The sequence below is a fragment of the Pezoporus flaviventris genome, unplaced genomic scaffold (genome assembly GCF_033815535.1).
Source record: "Pezoporus flaviventris isolate CSIRO_AGI_PZ_B2104156 unplaced genomic scaffold, CSIRO_AGI_Pfla_v1 ptg000140l, whole genome shotgun sequence".
NCBI lineage: Eukaryota > Metazoa > Chordata > Aves > Psittaciformes > Psittacidae > Pezoporus > Pezoporus flaviventris.
The window spans coordinates 817,887-845,883 of NW_026892688.1; the positions used below are offsets into that span (position 1 = coordinate 817,887).

General features: G+C 37.6%; 1 protein-coding gene across 1 annotated transcript; it reads right to left on the reverse strand.

Moving 5' to 3' along the window:
- Nucleotides 1–1,285: 1,285 nt before the first annotated feature.
- Nucleotides 1,286–27,972, reverse strand: LOC133282779 (uncharacterized). Its single transcript, XM_061479038.1, has 9 exons — nucleotides 27,628–27,972; nucleotides 25,870–25,971; nucleotides 21,808–21,918; nucleotides 19,956–20,134; nucleotides 7,074–7,231; nucleotides 6,184–6,226; nucleotides 3,229–3,415; nucleotides 2,286–2,421; nucleotides 1,286–1,547 (listed from the first exon to the last, which is right to left on the reverse strand). Exons 1-9 carry the CDS (start codon nucleotides 27,800–27,802, stop codon nucleotides 1,448–1,450), a joined length of 1,191 nt encoding a protein of 396 aa, XP_061335022.1. The 5' UTR covers nucleotides 27,803–27,972; the 3' UTR covers nucleotides 1,286–1,447.
- Between the last annotated feature and the right edge of the window lie 25 nt (nucleotides 27,973–27,997).

The window sequence follows — 27,997 nt, forward strand, 5'->3', positions numbered from 1 at the left end:
GTTCTCAGAATTGTAGCAGATATACGAATTTTATTTCTGAACACAAAAATTTCAGAATACTAGCAATAGATGTAGAATATGACTGTGATGACTGTTTGTTTTCAAATTCAGTTATATATTTTTGCTCAGAGCACAGATTTATACAAAGCAAGTGCATTAACATATTTGGGGTTGGGTGCCTGTTTTCAATTTCCAGAAAATTGGTTGCACTGTTTAACCAACCATTCTCATTTTTGAACTAAATAACTCAAATCACTGTACGAAACCATTTCAACTGTTTAACAGCTTTCTATTGGTTTGAGCATCTAAAACTAATCAGTCTAAGAAAATACCTTTGTGGTGACTGGGGGAGCATCACTTGCTTTTACCTTTTTATTACGTATGTATAATATTTCCCAGGCTAATAATAAGAGCAATCAAGTAGTAGAGGTTCTGGTGTGTTCTAATGTTCTTAAGGTCAATGGACTGTGATAAGAAGACCAAGGCTTTATTAGAAAATCTTTTGTCCATGTTGAGTGTGTATTCTTTTCACTTCTGTACCTTGCTGCAGCATTAAATTGTACATTTTTTGGGATGAGATATTTAGTTACCCCATGACTTCAATAAATAAATGAACTAACATTTGTTACTTTATTAAGTTAGTATTTTGGGAAGCTTGGAAACTGAAAACCCAGATTTATTCATGGAAGGGATTATTTTAATGTTATAGAATAATGTTAAGCCCTATCTATATGATTGGCTGCAATAATCACAGATGTATAACCCTGTGATGCCTGATGAAGATTTATGGTGCTGTCTCTTACTGCTACCTTTGGAGGAAACTGTCTTTAATTTGTGAATTGATTTCTCTCCACAACTGTACTGTGCTGTGATAGCAGATGGCTGAATCAGAATTGCTGTAAAATTAAAACTTAAGTGAGAATGTACCAGAACAATAATATTCGTCCAAATCATACAAATTTATTCTGTTCCCCCAGGTGTGCTGCAATATGTATGTAGCTGCTAACCTTTCAGTCGGCCCAGCCTGTCCCAACTTTCAGCCTCACACCATATAAAGACTTTAAGGAAAAATCCACATATGAAATTTCTGGATGAAAAAGCAAAAGTTTTTGCAAAGGCTACAGGTGTAAACCATCAAGAAGTACAAAGTATATGTTGAAATACAGTGCTTTCTCTTTTCTCCATATCAGATAAATGTTGATGTCTGTTCACTGCTCTAAAGCAGACTTTATGCTTAGTCTGAGTTGAAGTAGAAACACAAAATAGAGACAGCCACAAAGAAGACAACGTTGCTTTATGTTTATTTACTAATGCTTACAAAAGTTCTGAATGTATAGCGATGCTAAACATTAATTGCTGCTAGATTATCTTTTGTGATGAATCCTAAGATGTAGCATGGAATTTTTAATGGGAAACAGAAATTGAGGGAAGAAAATAATCTTTCTTCTCACATCCTTGTCTCCTCCAGTGGTCTATTCATAAAATCTTGGATTGCCTGGTGTAGCGGTAACCATTTATTAATTGAAGCTTTCAAAGCTGTAATCCACCTAGAAGAAATGAAAGACCAACAACTGTCCCTGATCAAATGTTATGCAAGCATTTTTATATTCTTTGAAACACACCTTTTATAAATGGTGTTATACGGCTGTGTTACTATGTACACTAATAGTAAGTGGATTGGAGAGGCACAGGAGGTGGAGGAGTTGACTATAACAACAACATATCTTAACACTGATTTCCAGCATACTGAAAAGCTTTGTCCTTTTTCATTAAATTAAACCCCATATCACTTCATTAGTAGGCTTTAGATGAGACTAACACCCACTGAAAGACATAGGATTTGGCTGCATTATGATGAGGGAATTCACCTTCAGAATATGATTTCATAGGCCAATTTTTTTTTTATTTCTAATGGTCTAATTGTTGGAAGTAAATCATTCTTGAGAATGAGAAGAATATAGTTTCCATTTTCTCTCATGAGAGGTACCATAGCTTTTATGTTTACTGTAAACACCCACATATCATTGTGAAAAGCACCTTATTCCTGTTTCTTTCTGAACGTCTGCAAGCTATCCTTGCTGTAGCTGCAGCACTGACAATAGCAGATGACTCACATGTGCCAGCATGCTGTACTGCAGTTTGACTAAACCTACAAGCAAAGGGAAATCTGGGGGAAGAAGTGAAACAGAATGAAAAGTTTTCACTAGATCTTCCCAAGCTGCAGTGTTCCTGCTGTCCTAAAGACTGGCAAATAAAATTGTGTGTGTATGGAAAGTTTGGTTTACCTTTTGTTTTCATTTACATTCTCTGCACATAAGTAGAAAGTTTTAAATTCTTCAGATGGAGGTTTGAGTTCAATTACAGACCTCTTGGAGCCCAGCGACTGTTCACTCACAGTATAACCCTGGAGGTAAAGGCCACCTAAACAGAATAAAATCATCATATATATCGCAGACACCATTTACGAAATTACTGCCAATTACAAGCAGAGCAACAATTCTTGCAAGGTGGATTCTCAGATGCCTTGTGCTGGGTGTTTCAACAGAGTTGTACAGAGTTTATATGTAAAATAGAGTTGTATTTGCAAGCTCTCCTCAGTGCCTGCAATTCATCTCCTCTATACTTGCAGTTGATCTAGGTAGCCTCATGTTGCTGCTTTCAGAGAGTGGATAGACACCCAGTTCTGTTATGGGGAGAGCAGTTAGATGGGTTCTTCAGCCCAAACCCTGGAGCACCAGCCTCTGCTGGTGTAGGGACATTCTACCTGTTGCTGCATGGACTAGCTTTGCCAAGGCCATGTGAAAACCTGGTAGTTGCAGGGAAACTGAGTTTATGCTGTCCCTCCCTCTGAGAATGCTCCCTGACACACCGGAATTGATAGCTTTCATTGGACTGCCATCAATAGGGCTGGCTCAACCACTGTAAAGTACTTTGGAAGGGTGGATCTTTTCTCTGACACTTGCTCCTGGGGTAATGTGCACAGATCTGAATTACCTCCATTGCCGAAAGAAAAATGCAGACCATGGCACAGAAAAGAAAGAATATTTGGGGGGAATGAAGTGGCTATTTTATGAAAAAAGACTGAGACTGGTCTTCCTTCACTCACCTTCATGGAAGAGAGTGAGTTTGCTAAGAAGAAACAGCCATTAATGGTAAAAGTTCTATTTGGGAAATGCAGTGAAACATTTCCCCTTTAACAATCAATTGGAATCCAGCAGCTGTCCCTACCTTGGGCAGGTGTAGACCGGAGAGTGGCATAAAAATACAAACAGCCATCCTTCAGAATGCAGTAGTGCTGAATCCAGGTGTCTTTGCTTCTGTGCAGCTGGTGGAGAAGCCCCAGGCACTCTGGGTTTTTGATAGCCAAGGGTGGAAGCGTAGTGTTATGCAGTGTGACATCTACCCACACATGGTTCTGTGAAGTAAACATGTAACAGATATTTATGGCAAGGTTTAAGGAAGCCCTGCTGCTTATGGTAAGACACTAGCTCCAGTTCAGTGCTAGGAAATCAGCTTTTGTTGTGAAAATAATTTGAAAAGTGTTTTGATTTTGCCTGTGATAATAAGCTCCTTGTAGTAGCTGGTATGTGGCTGTGTTTTGGATTTGTGATGTAAACAGCTGACAGTATAGGGATTTTTCATTACTACTGAGCAGTGCTTACACAAAGGAAAGGCTTTTCCGGCTCCTCACCCCACCCCACCAGCAAGCAGGCTGGGGGTGCACAACGAGTTTTGGGGTATACAGATGGGACAGCTGACCCCAATATATAGGTATTGCTTGCCAGATCATGTCATGCTCAGCACACAGAGCTGGGGGAAGAAGAAGGATAGCGAGGTGTGCAGAGTGGTGGTGTTTGTGTTCCAATTAACCGTTACCTGTGATGGAGCCCTGCTCTCCCAGAGATGGCTGAACACCTGCCTGACCATGAGAAGTGGTGAATGAATTCCTTCTCTTGCTTGTGTGTGTGGCTTTTGATTTACTGTCTTTATGTCAACCCATGAGTTTTGTCACTTTTCCAGTTCTCTCCCCCATCCCACCAGGGCAGTGAGTGAGTGCCTGTGTATTGCTCAGTTGCTGGCTGGAGTTAAACCACAACAAAAGTCAGTGCTGAAAATGCAATTAGAAGAACCTGTATTTGATGGGAAATGGTGATAATCTACTTTGTTTTTACAATGATAACATCTTTTCTTACATCTATTTTGTTTTTCAGTACAAATTCTGCTGGTAAAAATAGGGTTATTTCAAAATTGTCTGAAGAAGCTTTTTTATAAAACTGTCTTGTTGATTTCCAAATTAAAGACTGATCCAGCAGTCTTTACGGTGTGTAGTAGGGAAGACAAAATCCAGCATCCACCCTCTGGGCTCCAGAGCAAATAGTGCCCTATGAAGCCAGAATACAGCACTCAGACTTGGATGGAAGCACTACCACACATAAAGTGTTTAGAGATGCCTTCCCATACCATTCCAGAAAGCAGAGACTTTTTCATTACTAAAATTTTCCCATTGTCATTTAGATGTGAAGAAAAAACTCAGCCCATGAAATATTGCCACTGTATGGGCCATTTGTACGATAAGAGAATCAAAAAAGAAAATCAGAAAAAAAACCAAAACCCTGTTGTTTAGTAAGACCAAATTTCCAATATGAAAGTAAAGCATTTCTTCATCTCCTTAAAATCTGACCGGCGTTAGGAACTCAGACTCTCCTAGTGTGTTTTGCTCATCTGCAATACATATTTTGGGTTCTACATCAACCAGTTTCACTGTCATTCAAAATCCATGGGGAGAATGTGTGCAATATGAATAGCATCCTGTTTGTTTCCACAGCGGGTTTCTTTTGCATTTATTTATGGTATTTGACAAGGCAATGATGAAAAGAAGACCTGGCACAATATAGCTAACTTAATTCTTTGCTATATATAATATAAGCCTTATATTGTTTGATTTATTTTTGCTGCTTTAAAGTATGTGGGTTCCTTTTTATTCTTTTAAGAAAGACTGCCAGGTAGAATACACTTTGAAACAAATTCGGTTTTGGACTTACAATCTCATCTGAAAGCTGAAGCCACAAGAAATGTATGTTGGATCAATTTTATTTCAGTGGAAAAGGAATTACAGTAAACACCTCCTTTCACTATTTGGAAACCCATCACTAAAGCACACTGCTGAAGGACTCACTCATGTGTCCTGACTTAAGAGGAGGAAAGTAAATTTCTTTTTATGTATCTATTTACTTACTTACTGCATTAATTCAGGTTATAATTTTTACCTTGTATTTTTTTATTATTGATGATTTTATTTCAAAAAGGGCAGACTTTGATACTTTCCCTGCATTTGTGCCTCACATAATTTCTGCTAAAAACCAAGCTGTTTCAGTAGCTAAACCTTTTTTAAAAAAGATTTTACAGGTCAGCATCATATTTTTATAAAGATGTTCTGCGTATAGGACAGGATAAGAATCATGGGGTCAGGAAAGGGCAGGCTAAAGTGGCTTTGACCCCTATGCTTCAACCCTGGAAGTACTAAAATTAGCTTTGCAGTTCTTCAGGGGCCAGACAGGATTATTCATACTAAATTATGCTGAGGTGAGCAAGGTCTCTCTGGGGCAGCTCAAGATCAATTATGGCTATGTTTCTCCCAGCCATAGGGGCGAGCAGAGTGTATATAAAGAGATAGAGAGATAAGTCAAAGTTTATCAACTAACTTACCTTTCTTCATCTCTGAAAATACACAATAACTCTGCAAACCCCCTCTCCATTCTAATATTCTGTCTGAAAAAGCAGGTAGCTTGCAACCAAGGCAGACTTGCAGAAAATACTTAGAAAGATAGACCCCTTCTCTCACTTTGCTCCAGATAGTATCACCCAGAGAAGATCATGTGGACATGAGTCATTGCTCCCATTCCTGTCTTTCCATTACTGTCATCTTAGGTTATGGTTTTGAACCACCTTAAAGCTGCTGATATCTGGAGAGGGAGCATCTGACTCCATCTTATGACAGTAAAGCTGAGTCACAATAATGTCTGTATATGGCTTCTAGATTGGAGCTGATTCACGTCCCAGCAGCAAAAAGTATGCAGCTCCAATGTTGCTGTCTGTGCCTGAGCATGCACAAATGTATTTATTGTCTCTCAGTCTTCTGCACAATCTGCTATACACATGCTTTTAATATAAATAAAGCATTACCTGATGGACAGGATGCACTGCTTTATCCATAGCCTCCAGCCACCTATAACATGAAAAAAAGTGAGAACTACTTAGCTTGGTGGAGAAGAATAAATGTGCTTCACTGCCTCTTTTAACTCTTACTGACATAGCATCTAGTGGATGTGCAATTTTCAGGACACATTCAAGGCTTCAAGATAGAAAAGTTGTGTATTAAATCGAAACAAACATTGATAAATCTCAGAAAATAAGTCTCAAGTTGTTACGTGTGTTTTGGGTGATGATTTAAATCTCTTTGTTTTATCAGCTACAGTTGATAGGAAATGCAAAAAAAGTATTTTTTAGGTCTAACTCTGAGTCAAACCAAACTCACTGACTCTCACAAGAACCAGTACGCTTTTTGGGCATACTTGCATTTTAACATACCAAAACAATAATATGGCAGAATGACAGCAGAATAAATGGAAGATGATATTGTATTTATTTCTAACACTGTCCTTGTTGGGCAAAAGAGAGATTGTTCATGTGAAATGACAGATAAGCAAGTTTACATCCACAAGGAAGATTTAAATTTCCCTTTGATATAACAGTACAGAAGAAGGTATGAGAAGATGGGTGAATTTTTTTTTTTTTTTGGAGGTAAATCAGAAATTCAGCGGCATCTCGAGCAAAGCATGAATATTAAAGCCTTAATGAAAAAAAACATAAAAATAACTATGAAACTGAAAAACAGTTTTTGAAACTTCTGCAAATTAAAATTAGAAACACTATCTTCCCATAAACGGCTGACAGATTTGTTTATTTTTTTCCTGCTGATAAAGGTAGGTATTCTGAACATCCTCTAAAAATTCAAACTCTCTCTCCCCAAACCAGAATAACAAAACAGACCCTGTAAATGAAAGATCACTTACCTCTTCATTTCTTGGTTGGAAGTTGCACAAAAATAGAAAATCCTGTTTCCACTTTGAGGTACGCATTTAAAAACAAATGGTTTACCTAGACTGGTGTCAACACCAATTTCTGCTCCTTCCAGCTTTGTTACTTCCAGAGGTCTGCACTTCCCTTCATCCTGCAATTAGAGAGAAAGAGGGCCAAGGTTCAGAAATAACATGAAACTGATGTCTGTTAGATGGGGATAAATTCAGGAAATACTCAAAGATGTAGAAGCTGGTGACAAGCTCTTATGCTTTTGAACTATCATATGCTTCAAAACTGCTCACGTGGTTATATCATACAGTTCATCTCTGCTCTCGTGAGACCTCATTTGGAGTTTTGTGTATATTTCTCGTAATTCTAACATAAGAAGGACATGGAGCTGCTGGAGTAAGTCCAGAGGAGGGCCATGAGGATAATCACAGGGCTGGAGCACCTCCCGTATGAAGAAAGGCTGAGAAAGATGGGGCTGTTCAGCCCGGAGAAGAGAAGATGCATGGAGAGCTCATAGCATCCTTCCAGTATCTGAAGGGGGCCTACAAGGATGGGGGAGAGGGACTCTTCATCAGGGACTGTAGTGATAGGACAAGGGGTAATGGATTAAACGTACACAGGGGAAGTTCAAGTTACATATAAGGAAGAAGTTCTTTGCTGTGAGAGTGGTGAGGCACTGGAATGGGTTGCCCAAAGAAGTTGAGAATGCTCAGTCGATGGTAGTGTTCAAGGCCAGGCTGGACAGGGCCTTGAGAAACCTGGTCCAGTAGGAGAAGTCCCTGCCCACGGCAGAGGAGCTGGAACTAGATGATCTTAAGGTCCTTTCTAACCAAAACCAGTCTAAGATTCTATGATTCTATGGTTTAATGAACCGCAGACACAGAAAATATAATGCAGTCACAAAAGATAAACAAGTGTCGTGGTTTAAGCTCAGCTGTAAATCATGCAGTCGCTCTCTCACTCCCTGCCTTCCTCCCTTACCCACTCCCGGAGGGATGGGGAGGAGAATTGAAAGAATGTAACTCCTACAAGTTGAGATAAGAACAGTCCAGTAACTAATGTATAACACAAACCACTGCTGCTACCACCAATAATAATAATGATAAGGGAAATAACAAGGGAAGACAATACAACCGCGCATCACCCGCTGATAGATACCCAGGCCGACTGAGCAGCAATCTAGCCCTTCCGGGTAACTGCCCCCAGTTTATATACTGGGCATGACGTGCTGTGGTACGGAATACCTCTTTGGCTAGCTTGGGTCAGGTGTCCTGACTCTGCTTCCTCCCGGCTTCCCCTCCTCCCTGGCAGAGCATGAAGCTCAGAAAGTCCTTGGTCAGAGTAAACATTACAGAGCAACAACTGAAAACATCAGTGTTATCAGCGCTGTTCCCAGGCTGAAAGTCAAAAACACAGCGCTGCACCAGCTGCTAAGAAGGAGAAAAATGACTGCTACTGCTGAACCCAGGACAACTCGTCAAACACCCTCTAAACTTTCATTTCTATTTTTGTTTCTTAATTGTTTTTGGTTCATCAGAAGTCATACCTGCATGTGAAAACCTTGCTAGGTATTTGCAAATATTCCAGCTTCTGAGGGTACAGCTGAGTGAGAGTGCACCAAAGAATTTAGGAGCATGAGTTTCTTTAGTAAGCAATGCTACTTGAGTCCAGGTTTATGCTGAAAACCTCACCTTGTATATACACATAGAGGGAACAATGGCTCACATTCAGAAAATAGCATAATTTTAAAAGATGCATTTCAGTTCTTTTAAGAAGTTGCCCTAAATATCGTTAGAGTCATAAACCTTTCCATTAATTTCAGACAACTTTCAATGAAAAGCATTACAAAACCTTTTTATTTGTTCCTGATTGAATTAAAGCTCTTTGAGACTGAAGGGCATTGTCTGTGTCTTTCTCTGTGGTTAGTTATAAGAAGCCATTAAGCTTCTTAATGTAAATAGGTAGGTAAAGCAGTTCCTTGCCCCACTTTCCCAGTCCAGGTGTCCTCAGGCACATGCCTTAACACAAAATAAAGGTGCACACTTCTGGACAGTGAACTGTAGCAGTGTTATAAACTGTATCTTAGCCTCCTTGCTTTGAAGAGCTATGACTAGAGCTCTAACAATTCTATGAAATTTGGCAGCAATAAAATGGAAAAATGAGTTAATGCTCGGACATAGGAAGAGTGTTAGTGCCATTTGCAAAATACACAGATGGTAGAGTTTCATAGAATAAGATCAGTTGATGATTGGGAACTAATTAAATATTGTCAGTAGGAGCTAAATTGTAAATGCCCCATTTCATTTCTTTATTAGCCCAAAAATCAACATACGTATCCTTCCATGAACAAAACAGGCACCTGCGGCTAATATATAGATAAATACTTTTTTAATGCTATTTGGCACACATGACTATCATAGAATCATAGAATGGTTAGGGTTGGAAAGGACCTTAAGATCATCTATTTCCAACCCCCCTGCCATGGGCATGGACATGACACACTAAACCATGTCACCCAAGACTTCCTTGTTATACAGGAATATTCATGTACATAATCCCTAATACTGAAAACCAGTATATATAAACATTCATGAATGTATTTCCTAGATTCTTCTGCTTTCTTCTTACTTTTTTTTTTTTTAATTCAAAAACTAAAGTCAATACAGAAGATAAAGGCAATTCTAAAGGTCATCAGTGCTGTGACCTACATTACTTATAATAGCTTCAGGCACAAAACCACATTGAAAAACAACATAACCAAAATATGTTTTAAGGCTCCAAATCTCATTCCTAGTGTGAAGCATAATAAGGGCTAGGTTAATGAAGTGTTATTCAGCAACATCCTGTTCATGGTCTGTGTTCTGCTGACTGTCCTAGCCTGAAGGCAGACACTGTCTGTCACTGCAGACACTGAAATGGCTATGTGACCACTCTTATTGCACATTGCTATGAATTCCTTTTCTAAACACTTTCTGTGCTGTCTGGAATGAATGCAGATACAGCTCTTGCCATCAAGAATTATTCATGTCCATTCCCTTTCAAATTTATATACCTAGGAAAGGAATAGGATAGATTTGAAGCATTCAAAGCGAGATGAAATGTCCTTCATTGACTAATAGGCAGCCATAGACCCCTAATTCTGATGTCAGATGTGAGAGACACTTTGACCATGTGGCTTTCATGAATAACATCTTGAGAGCATTACTTTGGCAAGTATCTCTTTGTTACAGAAAGTGCCGAAGCTATATTGCTGGAAAAAAATACAGGTAATTTCTTAAGCCTGTGACTAGAGAGTAATCCACTGATGATACTGTCTCTATGGAACTTAATATAGGTGATGCTGTTTGAGCTGATGATATGTATCATACAGATTTTAAACTCACTCAGATATTACCTACTACTATTCCATTCTCCCCCTAAGTAGAAGAGACTGTTTTCTCAAGGTTTCTATCAACTACTTCATGGATTTTTGGCAGTCTCCAGGATCTAATATGGATGAAGTCCTCTGGGTGGAAGGCAGAAAACATATACTACTTTGGTAACTGTTGTTCTAAGAATAATACAAACATCTGAAGTAACCCTTCCCTTGCTGTTAGTTTTCTTAAGATAGCCTGAGTTTTAGGATAATGGTTCTAAAAAAAAAAGAAACCCCAAAACTCTCCAGGAAAACAAACAAACCCCAGTGTGTCACTTAGTGAGACTGTAATAAAGGAGAAACAAGAATTGAAAACTACACATATCCTTCCTTTATGTATGAAATGGTCATTAAGGTATTTAATGGGGATTCGCCAACCAGGCCTATTTAATTTTGTGCAAATACTTCCAGAAAATAAATGGCATTTGTAGTATTTCCTGAATGATTCATGGTGTTCAAAGAATTTTGTTGAGCAGAGTTATATTTGCTATTCTAGTAAAGCTTCTTTGTCTATTAGAAAGAAGCTGAAAAGATGAACATCTCATGCTATGTGCAGTGAAAAAAAGAAAAATAATATATGAATACCTATGAAAAAAGATTAAAATTAAGCTACACAAGAAACTGCAAGTACTAGGAAAATAGAATAAAAGTAACTTCTCAGAAAACAAGGTCAAATCTTAGACGAAAAAATAGAAAAAAAACCCGTGAAACACAATGTGAAAACTGAGCAGTGCTAGAAACCAGAAATTAAAGACTGGATACCTCAGAAGACTGGCAGTCGAAAGTGTAAGACAGTTGCCCCTAGGTTACTGGCTCAGACTGGCCTCAGGTCAGTAGTGGCATGAGTGAATTTTTGGCTGTCTTCCATAAATGTCTTCCTGAGGAGTCCCTATGTTCTTAAACTAGACATCTCTTAAAAGAGACAGGAAAATAAACTGTTTCTTTTTCCTTCTTATTTCTCATTCACCACAGTTGACACAGCCACAACTGTGTGTCATGGTTTAAGCCCAGTCGGCAACTCAGAACCACGCAGCCCCTTGCTCGCTCCCCCCCCGGCTTCCTTCCACCGCTCTCAGAGAGACAGGAAGGAGAATTGAAAGAATGTAACTCCCATGGGCTGAGATAAGAACAGTCCAGTAACTAAGGTATAACACAAACCACTACTGCTGCCACCAATAATAATAATGATAAGGGAAATAACAAGGGAAGACAATACAACTGCTCACCACCTGCTGACCGATACCCAGGCCAACCGAACAGTGATCTTACTATTCCAGGTAACTGCCCCCAGTTTATACACTGGGCATGACTTGCTGTGGTATGGAATACCTCTTTGGCTAGTTTGGGTCAGGTGTCCTGTCTCTGCTTCCTCCTAGCTTCCCCTCCTCCCTGGCAGAGCATGAGGCTCAGAAAGTCCTTGGTCAGAGTAAACATTACAGAGCAACAACTGAAAACATCGGTGTTATCAGCGCTGTTCCCAGGCTGAAAGTCAAAAACACAGCGCTGCACCAGCTGCTATGAAGGAGAAAATGACTGCTTCTGCTGAACCCAAGACACTGTGGCACTCAGGCTTGCGGCATTTTCACCATCTGTTATTTTCTGGTTTTCTTTAACCAGTTTCTCCCTGAAGCTTGATGATGATTGCTTGATAGTATCTCTAAAATATTCCCTTTCCTATTTCTTCTCTTAATCATCATGCTTTGTGGTAGGTTTGTTTAGAAAATTATAGCTAGAGCCTGTTCGGGCACAGTTTTGCAGAGGAGAAACTAAGGCATTTATGTATTTTCCCCTACATCTTTTTCTTTTTCCCTTGAGGAAAAGACCTGCATATTCCAGTAAACAGAGAGCTCTAGACTCAACAACTGTTTGTACGGTATCTTTCGCCAGCAGACCTGAATTATTTATTTTGTTTTGCTTTAAATGATTTATGTCTAAACTAGAGAGAGTAGAAACATACTGAAGAGCTAGATAATAGGTGAAGGAGATGTAAAAGCTCCTCTAATTTGAAGAACATAATTATCCTACACCTAACTTTGTTAGCTGTCAGATGAAGTACAATCAGTTAGTCTTGTGATATGCCTCATCTTCACATTCCAGTTAGTCCTTTCATTAATATTGAGTAATTTACTGAAATTAGTTGCACAAGCAGTGTGTAGGACAAAGCCTCACAGAAAGAACTATTGATTGGTTAAAATCTGGAAGAACTTGAATCAGGTAAAATAATATATCTGAGTATGACTCTTTCTCTGGGTCAGGGTATGCACTCTGTTAGGAGGCCAAAATTAACTTGCCTTAGTACCAGCCAGTGTTATTTCTTATTTTTAATAGAAGTAATAAAGTGCAAGTATTGGAAACCTTGGACTCAGCACCTCCTTTAATGTAAATTGAAAAATATATCCTGGAGCTATGGGAGTCATGAAAAACATAGAGCAGAATCAGATTGTATAGGATCTCTAAATAATGTGGCAGCTCCCAGACTGTGCTGATAAAGCTCCAAGCACGAATGAAGAACAAATAGAAGTGGTATCTTTATGAGCAATGGCTCAGACCTAAACCTATTTATAGCTAAGCCTTTTACATAAAGTGCTTAGGCTTAGTGTTGAACACAGGCTTGCTCAAGAGAACAAAGGACTAAATGTCTGTCACAGATTGAAATAATGTGAAGGGTCCACACATGGCAGGCAGGGGATTTCTTTCTTGGATAATAACTGGATTGAGTATAGGCCACAGAAATAAGCAATAATTTAAAAGATTTTTTTCCCTCTCTCTTCTATTCTACTTTTATACTAAATTTAGATTTAAGGATGCATACAATCAACCAGAAGCATGTATTGTAGTGTCTGAGCTAGACAATTTTTGTAAGGACACTTTCTGTGAAATGCCCTGTTCCCACGTACAGAGAACACAACTGTAGTAAGAAAAGGGAATATTTAAGTTTGCATTTAAATTTCCTCTTTGTGTCAAGAGAGGGCTTTTCACTTGTTCTGTGGGGCTTGGGTGCACAGTGATGTGTCTTGTTGTGAATAAACGGTAATTAGAAAACTGGTGTCCATCTGGCTATACAAGGTGTGTAAATGTTGGTGTTAAATCTTATTTGGAAAAAAAAGAATTAGCAAATTTTAGTACAGTTTCCAGGCATTCTGAATCAGGCAGAGGGTGAGAAGAGAATAATTTATGAACACAAACATATCCTAATAGAGACAACTATTTTCTTCAGAAAGACATCACTAATTAAAGAACGTTCAATGAGGAAAGTATTCTGCTGTTGAGCAAAAGTGAAGGTTATGGACCACTTTGATTGGTAAATAACACTGTGTAAATTATTTGAGCATTACTTAAACGCCAATGTGCTAGCTGCTTTTAAGTGCAATAAAAAGAGAAGACAAGATTCTGTTGCGCTGTTGAAATGGATTGGTTTCATAATGGAAACAGGAATACAGACTTACATCTGATCATTTAGGTGATGTAATAGCTGTTTACCAGGCTAGGGTCTAATTGCTTTTGGATGTTAAGCATTCCCATTGCCCTCACTTCAGCTTTGAGAAACTTTGCCTTAGTCATTCACACTATGCCTGTGGGCTTCCTAAAGGCATTAAACTTCAGAGCCTAAGAAATGTAAACCATAATTCTTTTTTAAATTGACATTATTATATATAATCACAATGAAGACTGTCAAAAAGCACAAAAGCACAACCCCTCCCCCATGTAACTGCTGCCACTGTGTTCAGTGAGAGTACTTCTCAGGAGTATCCGTTGAAATTTTCTTACAGTGTGTTTCAGAGCATTACAACTTAACTATTACGTCCAACTTAACTGCTCCTACTTCTCTCCTATTACAGCTTCTTCTTAGATTTTCCTACTTTTAGTCCATACAAAATGCTGGCAGCAAACCTGTACCCTTAAGGCTCCTGATTACTATTGTTCCACATCATTCTTAGCAAAGGAAATTGGAGAAAGAAATGGAATACATGACAAATGTAACTTAAGGACCTAGCAGACAGAACTGACTAGACTATATCAGACTGACTTCTGAAAAGGAAGTCTGCAAGGGAGATGTATTGATAGCACTTTCCAGTTAGGAGCCAGTCATCTTTATAGCTTCTCCTAGACCATAATCTCAATGGTATTTGTTTCATATTTTTTCCTTTTCAGATAACAGACTGGTTTATCTGTCTCACTATCTTCTTTTCCAGGGTCCATTTATGGCAAATGGACAGGAAGTAATTCCTAGGAATATAGCAAGACACAAACCAGAGAGGAGCTACGGCATTGTTACAAACATGATCTTCTGTAAATTCTACTTTTTTTTTGACTCTGTCTTCTTTCACCCACAAAATCACTTGTTAAACATGTTTTTTTTAACCAGCCCTACATAGCAAGAAAGCAACAATGAAAGGAAACTAGGAAACTGTGGCTTGGGATGGCATTTTTAGTGGATTTGTAATCCTCAGCATCTTTAATTAGCTGAGGTCCTTACATGACAGATATTTGTAATAAGGAATTTGGGGAAATATGTTCTTGGCTATAATGCTTTATTTACCCTTGTGCTTTCCTCTTGAGCCTGAACACTGTTAGCTCTCTAACACGTATGCCCTCACAATAAAGAACGCATGCTCCACAGCCTTTAAGCTCCTTATTGGTCCATTTGTTCCTAGATTCAGGAATTATATTCCTTCTTTTTACTGGGTTTACAAGACCAGAATTTTTGTATCTTGAAGGCCATAGCATATTGTGAGGTTTCCAAGTTTGCTTTCGGGTTCTAAAAGCAACTTTGTGGTAGCATCTCAGAGATCTATGTGAACTTATTTAACCTGATGAAATGATGCTGTACTGCTGTGGCTAGATGGCTGTTATTATCCTACTGGTCTCATTTTGGAGTAAAGAAGGCTCGGGGTGACCTTATCACTCTCTACAGCTACCTGAAAGGAGGATGGAGCCAGGAGGTGGCTGGTCTCTTCTCCCAAGGAACAAGGGATAGAACAAAAGGAAACTGCCTCAAGCTGTGCCAGTGGAGGTTTAGACTGGATATTAGGAACAATTTCTTCCCTGAAAGCGTGGTCAGGCATTGGAACAGGCTGCCCAGGGCAGTGGTGGATCGTCCCCAGAAGCGTTCACAAACTGTGCAGATGGGTCCTCAGTGACATAGTTTAGTGGTGGCCTTGGCAGTGCTGGGGAACAGTTGGACTTGATGATCTTAAAGGTCTTTTCTAATGTAGTTTATTCTATGACTCAATGATTCTAGGGTTTCTCTGTCCTACACTGGAGTCTTCACCATAGACATTTCGTGGTGACTTTGCAGTCACTTTACTGTGCCGAGCAGCACGTGTTAGTTTTAGAGGAGGAGACACTGCTATCTGTAAAGAAACAATCAATGTTGACTATGTTGATACGCTTTCAGCATTATTTAAGAAAATGTTTAAGCTCAAGCACAAGAAACTTAATTGCTTATACTTGCCTTAGGGTAGGACTTAAGTGAACATCACTGTCTATCACCTCACAATGTCCAGATATTTTTCCTAGGAGAAAAACTGTGCAAATTAGCAAAAGAGGAAATAGCACATCTGAGAGGATCCAATAGTCTGGACAATGGGGGATCAGAACTGTAGAGGGCATAGTGTAACTCTACTGTTCCTAAGTGGAGGCAAAAATGTTATAAATCATTATATCCCTGCTGATCTCAGTAATTCACACAAAAGAAGGCTCTACCCCAATGTGCCCAATATTTCTGCTATGAGTTGGCAAACATAGCCACATGTCCACTCAGGTAAAAAGTGTGTTTTATTTACCTATATGGATTGTGGAATCAAAGTCATTGGCAGTATCTGTTTAAGGGAGAACAAAATTACCTTGTATGTAAAGTGTCTGAACCTGTTGCAACAGCTATCACTTCACCAATGAAGCGATATGATTGGACAGAGGTGAGTCTGAAACAGCAGCATTGAGTGAATATGAAAAAAGCCCTAGAAACAACAATCTCTCTTTTAATGTAGGTGGGAAAAGGAAAGCTCAGGTTGGAGAATTTTTTGGCTGTAAATAGCAATGATGAGGAAATGTATTCACTGTATTTGTTGGTATAGTCTAAAACAGAAGATGAAACACCCTTTCCTTTCTCCATGAAAGGAAAGGTATGTTATATGCACACCTTCAGGCATAAGTAAAAGGCCAGGTTGTCTTCTTGCGTAGGTGGAAATCAGGCATAACCTTGCTGGAGCCACCGGAATTACACCAGTGTAAATTGTTCTTAGCGCCAGAATCAAGAACTGATAATTGATGACTGGTTAGTTTATTGGACACTGACATAGAGATTATACTGAATTACTTTTTACTCCCTGAACTATTCTTGACCTCAATGAACTGTTTCAAAGAACATCTTATATCCACTAAGTGGAAAAATTTTTCCTACTGAGTGAGGCAAGGCCTGGAAGATATTGTTTCCAACTTAATCACACATCTGACATGTAAATAAACGCTGTGTTAAACTAAGAAGTTTATCTGTAATTCTCTCAGAAAATAAAGTCGGATGAGCAGCATCTGTATGTGTTGTTCTTCTTATGTCCTGATAGATATCATACAAAAGAAAGATGTGCCAATGAGTCCATTAATTTGGGTATTGAAAGAAGCAAATTTGTATTTAATTATCTTTCTGCCTTACTAAAAGCATTTTCAGAGTACTCTGTAAGCAGATGAGGCAGTGAAGAAGGTCCTTGTACTTTCAGGTACTAAGATAACACTGCAGTATTTCAGTGTATTCTTTGGAGTCTAGAGGCAGAGAGAGAGCAGCTGGCAAAAATTGACATGAAACAATTAAAGAAGTGGTTGAATGACACTGTTCTTGGATAAAGCCGGAAAACAAGCAGTAGTTATTACTATAATATGCTATGGCAGTGCTTAAAATTTATTTACTCCTATTAAACAAAAACAAATGCATGCTTTCAGTAGCTAAAGACCCTACTATCAAAACATAAGGTTGCTATGACTGAAATAGTAACTTTTTCAGAGCAGTAAATAAAAGAAAGCTAGCTAGGGAAGAAAAGATAGGCTTAAAATGAAATCTGCTATTTGAAATAAATAAAAGAAAATTTAATAAATATTAATGAATGGAAGATTATCAGGCACCTTCTAATCCTCAATCAAATTTATCTAACACTGTTTTCAGAGGTACTTAATTGAAAGTGGAAAGTAAAAAGTGGGGAGTGTTTAAAAGGCTTAACTAAATTTTTGATTTACACATTTCAGGAGTTTGATGAAGGACCTGACTAGGATAAAATAAAAAACTTTTTTCCAAACAGATGTTCCTATATGTTTGTATCCCTTTTAGTGTGTGTTTTGTTTGTTTATTTGTTTCCGTTTTGAGACAAGTATAAGTAGTTTTGAAATAATGTCAGTGGAAAGCCAGACTGCTTTATTGTATACCCAGTGGTTCTGCAGCATAACCCTGATTAGAAGGCTAATGTGTATATTATGGTATATGCAGATAAATAAGCCTACCAGTTTCTACTGGAAATGTCATGTGGATAGAGAATTGTAGAGGAGCAAGCTCTTTCTGTTATTTATAATTACCTTTCACAAAATGTCTTTTTTCCCCAAAAGATGTTTGGTTTTGATCAAGAAGCTTAAATATTGAAAGCTTGATTAATTTCAGTTTAGATAGGAAACTGCAGTGCTTCACGTGAATTTTTTTTTTCATCATAACAGTATTGTGAATGAAAACTATACTTAGGATCGCCAGGAGGGGGGATCAGAATGTGTTGTTGTATCAGAGACCTTGTGCTGCAGAGAAAGACTAACCTATGGAGTTCTCAAAGTACAGCTCTTGGTAGATACTGTGTCAGCATTTTTCAGGTAAAAATAATTTGGTTTCTAGTATTTACAAAAGACTTTAAAAAAATCAAGTGAGGCTTTTACTGGAGTGACTCTACTATTCCTGTAAAAATGAAGAAACTGTTGATATATATGAGCAAAAAATGAAATACATATATGAGAGATTGATGTATGAAATAGAGATGATAAAGTAGAAGAAAAAACAAAAAAAAAAATGGATTCATGATCAGGAGTGAAGCCTGCAGTAATAGCTTCTGTATTGTTCTTCTGTGCAGTATTAGCTTCTGTACTGTTCTTCTGTTGATTGAACTTCCTTAACACTATTCTGTTGCCTAGATTATATTTATATTTATTGCAAAATTGTGCTGGTGTGTCTACATATGTATGCATGCACATGTACATCTACATCCTTCATGTACTGAGTTGACCAAAGGGTGTGTGACCATGTTATCAAAGACAAAACTATTTACATGTCAAGGACTCAGTGACATGCTTAGGCTCTCATGCAGTTTTTGATGAAGGGTGGACATGGGTGTATTTCAGCGGTATGTGTTCAAACAGTGCATTGGAAGCAAACCCATTTCTACCTGTTTCTAACCAGCTGATATTTTAGCTGATGCCCTTCCTAGGTTATCCAGGAGATTCACTAGAAGCTACATGGGCTTCACCTAGTGATAAATCCCTAACCAAGGCAAATTTTCTCAGCTTCACTGTTTTCTTGAAATGTTAAAATGAATGAGAAGTGATGACTCAATCTTTTTTAGAAGCTGTGAAAAGTTTAACTGCAAAAAGCCCTGACTGCAGTCTTTGAAATCAATCCGTTTGTTTCTATAGATGTAACTTGATTGTGAATAACTCCATCATGAAGCTACATCAGGGAAGGGATTAGTAACTTGTAAGTACATGCATCAGCCACTGAACCATCTTGCAAGCTATCGGAAAATGCTGCTGCAGAGCAGGTGAATTCATGGGCTCATGGCCAGGGCCATGAGTCATACCACTGCTTGCTGCCTGCTGCCCACATCCCCCACCTCTGGAGCTAACCACTTCAAGAGAAAAATCCCTTTTCTTTTTCCCTTTTTTAAAGTATGATGTCTATATTCACTTATTTAGTGGCAAATAACTGTATAGAATACTCAAATGTAGCTAACCATGAAATAAAATGAGATAACCACAAAGCCACTGATTTAGGGCCATTAAGACTCATACAACCAGGGGGTTGTAAATTATTACATATATAAATGGAGCCTCACACAAAGAAATCTCATGGTCATACCTATTTAAGAAAATACTTGTAATGGTAGAGGGAATTCAGAGCTTCTGCACATCTGAAATTACTTCATCTCATCCAAACTTCTATAGCCTATTCAGTTCAGAGTTCTTGATAATCAGAGCTAAGAGAACAAATGTGAAGCCATAAAACATAGACAGTGTCTGTATCTGTGACTAAGATATAGGAAGGCAGAGCTACTTGATGAGTCCCTGCTATATACACATACAAAAGCATCTTTAGTGCTGGTGTTATTCTGTAAATACTACAAGTCAAATAAATATCTGTAAATATGACTAGAGTACTGCTGCACTTCGTGGTTCAGGACACAGCTAATTCCTTATCAGCCACTCTCCTTACCTTCTTGTGTTTGTAATACTGTAGGTAGCCATTATGTTTCAGCACAAACCATCTCTTTCTCCAGCCCCTCAGTATTGCTGACTGTGTTCGTTTATGCAAATATCCTCGGCAGGTAGGTCTGGGGGTGTTAGGGTAACGGCTGATATCTGATCCCACTGTCATAGTCAGGATATCAGGGCCTAAAATATTACATGAAGAATGTGAAAGCACAGGTCAAAACTATAATCCAATATGTCAATATTTTTAAATACCCTTGTAGGGTATGGAGCAGGAAGGCAGTCTTCTATCCTATATGCCCTTCTCTTCCCTGTGTCACTTCTAGAAGCAGCAATGAGCAAAGCAGCCCTGAAAATAGTGAATTAAATCAAACAACATTTGGCTTTCTTTTACAGAAATTCAGGAATGAAAACATTTTTTTGTGTTGAGGACTAGTAATGGAACCAAGTATCTGAAGACACTTCTTAAAAAAGCTATCGTGACCTACCTTTGCAAGGGGCATCTTTGGTGCTTATATATTTTACCAGTTTAGGGAAGCAGTTGGATTTCATTGCTAAAATGAGTCTGCACAAATTAAGGCTTAGAGACAAATTTCTGAGAATGTTCTTAGGGGCATTTTCAGTCTCTGTTATCTTACATATGCTCCTGAGAATTCTTTCTTGTTCATGTCTACTAACCTTTTGTGCTATCTGTGCCCCTCAGTGAGGGGCTGTTGGAAGCTAACCTGTGCTAAAGTGTTTACTTATAATTTGCAAAAAGTAAGTGCTCAAAGGAGATGTTAGGTTACAAGGCTGTCTAAAATATGTTATTTTTATCAGCAGTGAGGTACAATTTCACAATATTTGCTGATGCTATCAATGCATCTAAGGCTTTGACACCGAAGGCCTCAAATTCTGATTATGTCAGATACTACTTCAGAATGGCAAAGCCTTAAAGAGGATCGAGAAATTTGGCTATGACACATTTCCATTTGCAAGACTTTTGCAGGATTTCTCCTTTAGGTACAGCTGACTTTGCAAATGCTGTCTGCGTGTCAAGACTTAGGCCACAGGGTGTTCTCGGAGGAGTTACAAAAATCTAATATTCAGAGATTTATCTACTAAAAGACTTGATATACTCTTAAATATAATAGTGTGAATGTCACCTCTATAATTAAAGAACTTGGTATGTGTCAAATTTGTTGCTGTCTTATAATTTGAATTTATTGAACTTCCCATCAGCCCTTGTCAAAACCATATTTGGGATAAAGAATGTCAGTAGACTAACTTTCAGCATGCAAACGTGTATCTTTGGGGTTTAGTTATCACGACTCTAGGAAGAACACACACAATATTACTGACTCCTTGGTTTTGGGGTGCTGCAAAAGGATGCCTTATGAAATAACATCTCTGCTATCCTGTCTAGACTTCAGGTCTTGGCATCACAGAAAGAACTACTGGATGCACTGAATCAATCTGTGAAGTCTCTCCCTGAGGAAGCATAAGGCATAAATAAGGTGTCTTTGCAGTCTCTTGCAGGACTTTCTCAGTCACTTTCTTAAAGGCAGGAGAGACAAAAGGTGTCTCTGCCCATGGCAGAAGGGGTGGAACTAGATGATATTTAAGGTCCCTTGCAACCCAAAATATTCTATGATTCTCTGTGCTCTTTGGGGAATATTTTGCATGTCTGTTTTCTTCTGTTTTCCTAGGAATGTCTAGATCAAAATGTGACTTAGGCAATAGTACTGTATTAAATACTAATGCATTAAACTGTTAAGATTGCCGTTGTATCCATCATCCAACTTGTCTGGATGTATTTGGAGCACTTTACAGAAATCCTGACCCATCTATGTTATATACTGTGATCTCAAACTAACCTTTCCTTGCCAGATTGGCAGCTTCGGAATGTGGCATGTTGGTGACATCAGTTCCATTAACTGCTATCAGAATATCCCCAACCTGAAGCCCTGCTTCTTCAGCTGCACTGTCTGGAATAAAAAACAAACAAAAAAAAACCACCAACCAACAAACCAAAACCTTTTACTTAGAGTTAGGATATCAAGTATGTCTATATGATCAAGCTTTTCTAGCAAAACAGATGTCTGTCCAGCCAGGCAAGGATAATGCTTTGGGGCCTTTGAGATGTAAACTTAGAGGTCCAGAAAGTTTTTCTGAGCAACCTGTTAGTCATCTGTAAATAAAACTTCAGGATTGAACTGAACACTGTCTAGTGTTGAACGGGTTACCAGATCAACACTAGATAGTCAATGGCAGTGGAGGAATTTCATTAAAGATGCCATTAGGACTTAAATGCTTTAAGATGCAAATAGGCATTTCAGTCTGAGGGTTTTGTCCTTAAAATGCAAACAAGTATCTGGTGTAATGTTCAGTAAAGTCAATAGAAAAAGATTTTATTATTCTGCTGAGTTTTGGATTTAAGGCCAAAAGACTATTTTCTATGCTGATGTTTCTCTTGCTGGTTAAAATAATTTAGCTATAATATTTTGTGGATTTTTTCTGTATGAGGAAATAACATAGTAAATTAACAAAGGGTCAGTGAAAGAGGCATTGACTCAGATTTATTAAAATATCAACCTTTTGTTTATTTGTTAACTGTTGCAGAGCACATGTGCTCCTAATAGTATAGGGCTCAGGTGGATGCCAGCAGAAATAGAGGCAAGTTGGGGAAGTGATAAATATGCTCCATTCATGAGCAACATTACACAGTCACTAAAATCCCAGTTGCAGATTTCATGGACACATTTTTTTTCCTTCTCCTTTATAATTAAGCATTCTGGCTGCACTTTGAAAAAAATGTTTTGAAAAAATATTGCTTCAGGTCCATACTATTTAGTGCATATCTTTAAAGATTTCCTACCCATGCAGCAAATGTGATCATTCAGTATATTTCTAAGGAGCCTTAGAAATTGTATGGAAGAGATCAACAAAAGCTTAATGAAAAAAAAACCAGACACAAAAAAAAGACATGGTTCACCTTTATGTATATTATAAATCATTTTCAAATTTGCAAATGCCAGAACATTTTGGTTTGTGCTGGTCTTGAGGATCTCATACAAGACCTCATGATCATAAGTGGTCTTTAAAATATTAAAACAATGTCTCAGTGTGCAAGCAACAAAGGATAAAAGTGTAATTTTTATATCTGTTTTAATAAAATGGCTCATATTTTGAGAAAAAGAAGTTTTATGTGAAGATTATCTTTAAAAGAAAGAATATTCTTTTTGTTGTTGCTATTTTAAAGCAACTGCATTTAAAAACATAGCATACAAATAAAGTTAAGAGGAATGATATACAATATAATTAGCTCTATTTAATTAGTAGGTTACAGGGTTACACTGGTAGTTATTAGGACCAATATTGCATGCATGACTTATGATTTGTTTATATTTAGGTAAAAATCTTTTGCATCTTCTAATTTGAAAGATCTCTTCTGAGATTATACTCTTTGATGTAGGAACACTAAGGGAGTCTGTATGTTTGAGAAGTAATCTAAAACTCTTAATGCTAGAAAGAAGGAAGATCCCTTTGCAACAGAGATAACCTTTTAGCAATAGGTGCTGAAATTCCCAACAGACAATAACAGATAGTCATCCCAGCACACACACATCATCACAGTTGTGCTATTTAGACAAATTATAGTTGATTCCAGTTATTTTTTTATCAAAATCATCAGCAATGAATGATAATGGTCTTTAACCTTGCAGTCAAAAGTAACATTCTAATAAGATAGGCAGAACAAGTTTTTTCATTCAAAATTACTTTCTCAGATTCACTTAAATCACTTTTCACATGAGTGAAACTCACACTGTGAGTACTATGTAGTCTGAAGAAATATTAAAAAAAAAATATTCTGGACTAAAATTAGGCAGATGTTCCAGGATGAAGAATATTACATAGCCACTTTAGCAACAATTTAGTCTTACTAAGTCATTTGTAGAGGATACTGGAGGGAAAGGTTTTTTTTTGACTTACATTATTGGCAAATATTCAATTGAGAATGGAAATTCCTGATTGCATTCAGACATGTATAAATACATGATAATCTCTAGGATCCAGGTCAAAATCATATTTATTTTAATGTAGTTTACAATAAAATATTCTTTGATAAAGAATAAGTATAGCCATATAGAAAGTAAAACAACCACTTTCAACATTTTCTGGTATTTCTTTTGAATAGGTCTATCCTTTGCCTGAGTGCTGATTTTGGATGGAGGTCTTTAAAGTTAGCATGACTTTTAGAACTGAACTGTAGAATCATGCAAAAAGCATGACTGTGGTGTAAATCTAAATATCTTGAGATCTTAAGGGATGCATGGCTTTCTACCACAAGTCTTAGAGCTGTGAAGTGTTAGTAAAGTTGTTGACCTTTAGAATGGTTTTGCTTGGAAGAGACCTTAAAGATCATCTGGTTCCATCCCCTCTGCCATGAGCAGATACACCAGCCACTAGATCAGGTTACTCGAAGTCGCATCCAACAAAGACCACTGCCATACTAAATGAGCCATACAAAACCAACAACAGCTCCACCCCAAATTGGTTGGGAAAACTCCAGTGAAGAGTCTAAAGAACAGGTTAGATGGTTCCTGTCCAAAATGGTTTAGGCATAGTTGGTCATGCCTTAGGGCAAGGAAAAGGGTCATGCAGCCTTAGAAGAAACACAGCATCCCTCTCCATCTCAGAGATGTATTTTGCTTTTTCTCTGTGTTGCTCCTTTGCTCAGATTTCTGACTTTTGTGATCTTCCTTAGTGGAGTTTAATGATGAACCTATTTAGTAGCTCAGGAAGCAATTTTTAAAGTGGTGGGTTCAGCTAATGGATTCACAGGACTCTGAATTCACAGGCTTTAACAGTGATGTCAGGAAGCTGGACAATATAATACATCAGGCTGGTAAAGTGACAGAGCTATTCTTGGATGCCTTGCTAGAGGGCATGCACTACCATTCTTGGTGTAGGATGACATTTTTTATTATATCAGAATGAAAAATATAGTAGTAGAAATCTATCAGACTCTGCTGTACCTTCTCCTCTAAATCTGTTGTGCCTGTCCTGAGATGCAGAGAGAAGTAGAGCAAGCAATGCTCTAGATTTGGGTTTTAGGTAACAGCAAAATGACTCTGACTGCTTGTGCCTCATTTTCACTGCTGTTACTGACAGATCTTTTACCCAGATTTCAAAGCTGCCTTTGAACACAGACAATTATTTCAGAGATCTTTCAGTGGTGACTCAGAAGATCTCATTCCTGAGCATAATTGCCAATACCATATTTTCCATCATGTAGGCATGGTATAGATAATTTCTAGAAGCATTTTCATCTTATCAATTTTGCATCTTACTTTGAATCTTTGTTGAAACTCATGTGCCACTTTTTTTCTCACTCACTCAGGTTTTTAAGTTCCTTTGTGAGTTCCTTGTAATCATCAGACTACCATGCAGAATTAACAGTACACTTGTTAGTGCTTATAGATGGTTTGATGGAAATCCATCCAAGCAGAAGTATCCCTAGCTAATACTGCATTTAGAAATGTTGTTATGAGGATCACTGCACCCTCCATTTCATTCTTAAAGGTCTGTTGTTAACAGGTGTCAGTTCCCCAAAGTTCTAGACTTTACATGTGGAGTGAGGCTGGATGCAGACACCGGCATAATTTATCAACTGGCATGGAAGGACATAGAACATTGTCTGGTTAACCTACAGGCAACTGGCTCCTTCAGATAGTTTGTCATGAGCAGTTTAAGGACACGTTTTTTAAACACCTTATACCCACTAATTAGGAAATTATTTATGTACATCTATCTTATATACTATTATAAAACAGATGATCTATATTAAGTAGATAATATTATATCATATATTATATTACCAAACGTTACATAAGTATTTTTATATAGAGAAGTTAACTAGCACAAACACAACTTACTTGTGTCAACTTCAGTCACAAGGATAGGCTTTGAGAACTGGATCCTGAAACCCCAAGGGTAATTGCCAGTTCCTTTAGAGATCTTCACAGTTCTTTCACGGACTGCAAAACAGGAAAGACATCCCTTTTTCTCTACAGGTCAAGTTCAAATTAACAGGCAGCAGGTGATTTTTAAACTTTTTATCTGCAGGCACTGACAGTTCCAGATTCTGCAAATGTCTGGGATGGTCTTCATCTTTTATATTTTAGAAGGCCTCTACCCTTTGGATACCAATTGTTTCTTTTCCTTCCATTTACCCTCCCCTGTTGACTGCCTGCTCCCACTGACTTTCAGTCCTCTGGCATCACCTGCAATCAGTGGCTGTACCCATGTGAAATGTCTTTCATGTCATTTTCAAGTCATAAAGGTAAAGGGATCACCCTCAGTAAAATAGGAAGATCAGGGTCTAATTGCCCATTTCCAACTTTTTCTTAGGGTCTAGTATTATTACTATGCCTCAAATGGTCTGGCTCGCTAGTAAATCTTATACTTATGAAGGACTTCAGGTAAATTTGAATTCTCAGTGTGTCTGCTTTTGATCATTTCACTGTCTTACTGTGTTTGTTTAATGGAGACAAAATTAATAATAATTTATGACAGCTGTTTTGCTTCAAATTGTGTTGTTTGGAAAATAGGAATTGCTTTAAAGGATATAAAACTTTTAAATTTAAAGGATAATAGTAAGCCAATTGACATTACCTGTCTGAAAGAGTATACATACTTCAATGCCTACTTTTACTATCTTGTTGGGCTTCTGAGCTCTCCCCTGGGAGAAAAGGCAATCAAAATGGCTCTCCAGAATACTCTCATATATTCTAAGGGAGACTTTTCATATCTGGAGATTTATAGAGAACAACTGTTTTCTCTCATATAGTGAATGATATATGAGCTCCACTAAAGAACTGTTTTCTGAAAAGTTACAGGTGTGTTTTGGTTTGTCTTAGTTATTTGAAATGTGTTACTTTTCAGCAACTTAACATTAGAAAAGTGAAGTAAAACCTCCCATCACCCTACAAAAGTTAGTCACTGTACCTATCTGTATGACGGGGTTTAAACTATGAATAGAAGAACATTTCATACCCTAACAAAATTGATCTTTTTTCTTTCTGGATCTACTATGATTGAAAGCTTGATGGGCAACAGATTTTAATTCTAATACTATTTATAATACTAATAAGTATATATATTTATATATATAAATATATATATTTATATGTACATAAATATATAAAAATATATATATTTATAATACTATAATACTATAAGACTATTATAATACTAATAAGTATATATATTTTTCTATATAAATATATATATTTATATGTATATAAATATATATAAGTATATATATTTATAATACTATAATACTATAAGACTATTATAATACTTTATGTCCATAAATAGCTAAGAATTTGCCATGCTTGAAGAAGTTACAAAATTACATTGCTTGTACTCTTATAATGAGGTTTAATTGTGAACTTTTACCAGTATCAGTTTTGTCAAGCAATTATGACATTTTGCAAGACAGTGCTTAATTAGAACTACTTTTTAATAGTTTTTTAATAACCTTTTAGATTATTGGGTTGCTCTTTTTCTCTTCTTCAGCATAAGCATCCTGTGTCTTCTCCAAAATGCTGATCCCCTGGAATCCTCAGAGTGCCCCAAATAAACACAGTTTTATGACAATTATTAATTACCGTCTGCTTTAGCCAACTTACTTGCCACTGGTCTAGGCCTTTTGCTGAGACATCTAGGACTATTATTTGGAGAGACATCATCTCCTCTGAAAACCCAGGAAGCAGAATGAAAGTTTTCTGTATAAAACCCTCCGTCCTCATTTTCAGAATGTAGTCCCAGATCTACTGACCGAGCATCCTCTGAATTTACTGTCATGAGGATAAACCAAGTAAAAGTAATGTCAGTAGGGAAAATGCATGAAGAATACTGGATCTCAGCCAGTCAGCATGGAATAAATGCCACAAGCTTCTTAATGAACTGCTTGTAATGTCTGTATATAGTTCTGCAATTTTGCTGCTGCTAAAATGGCAGTCTGTAAAGATATCCAAATAGAAGATCACAATATTGGAT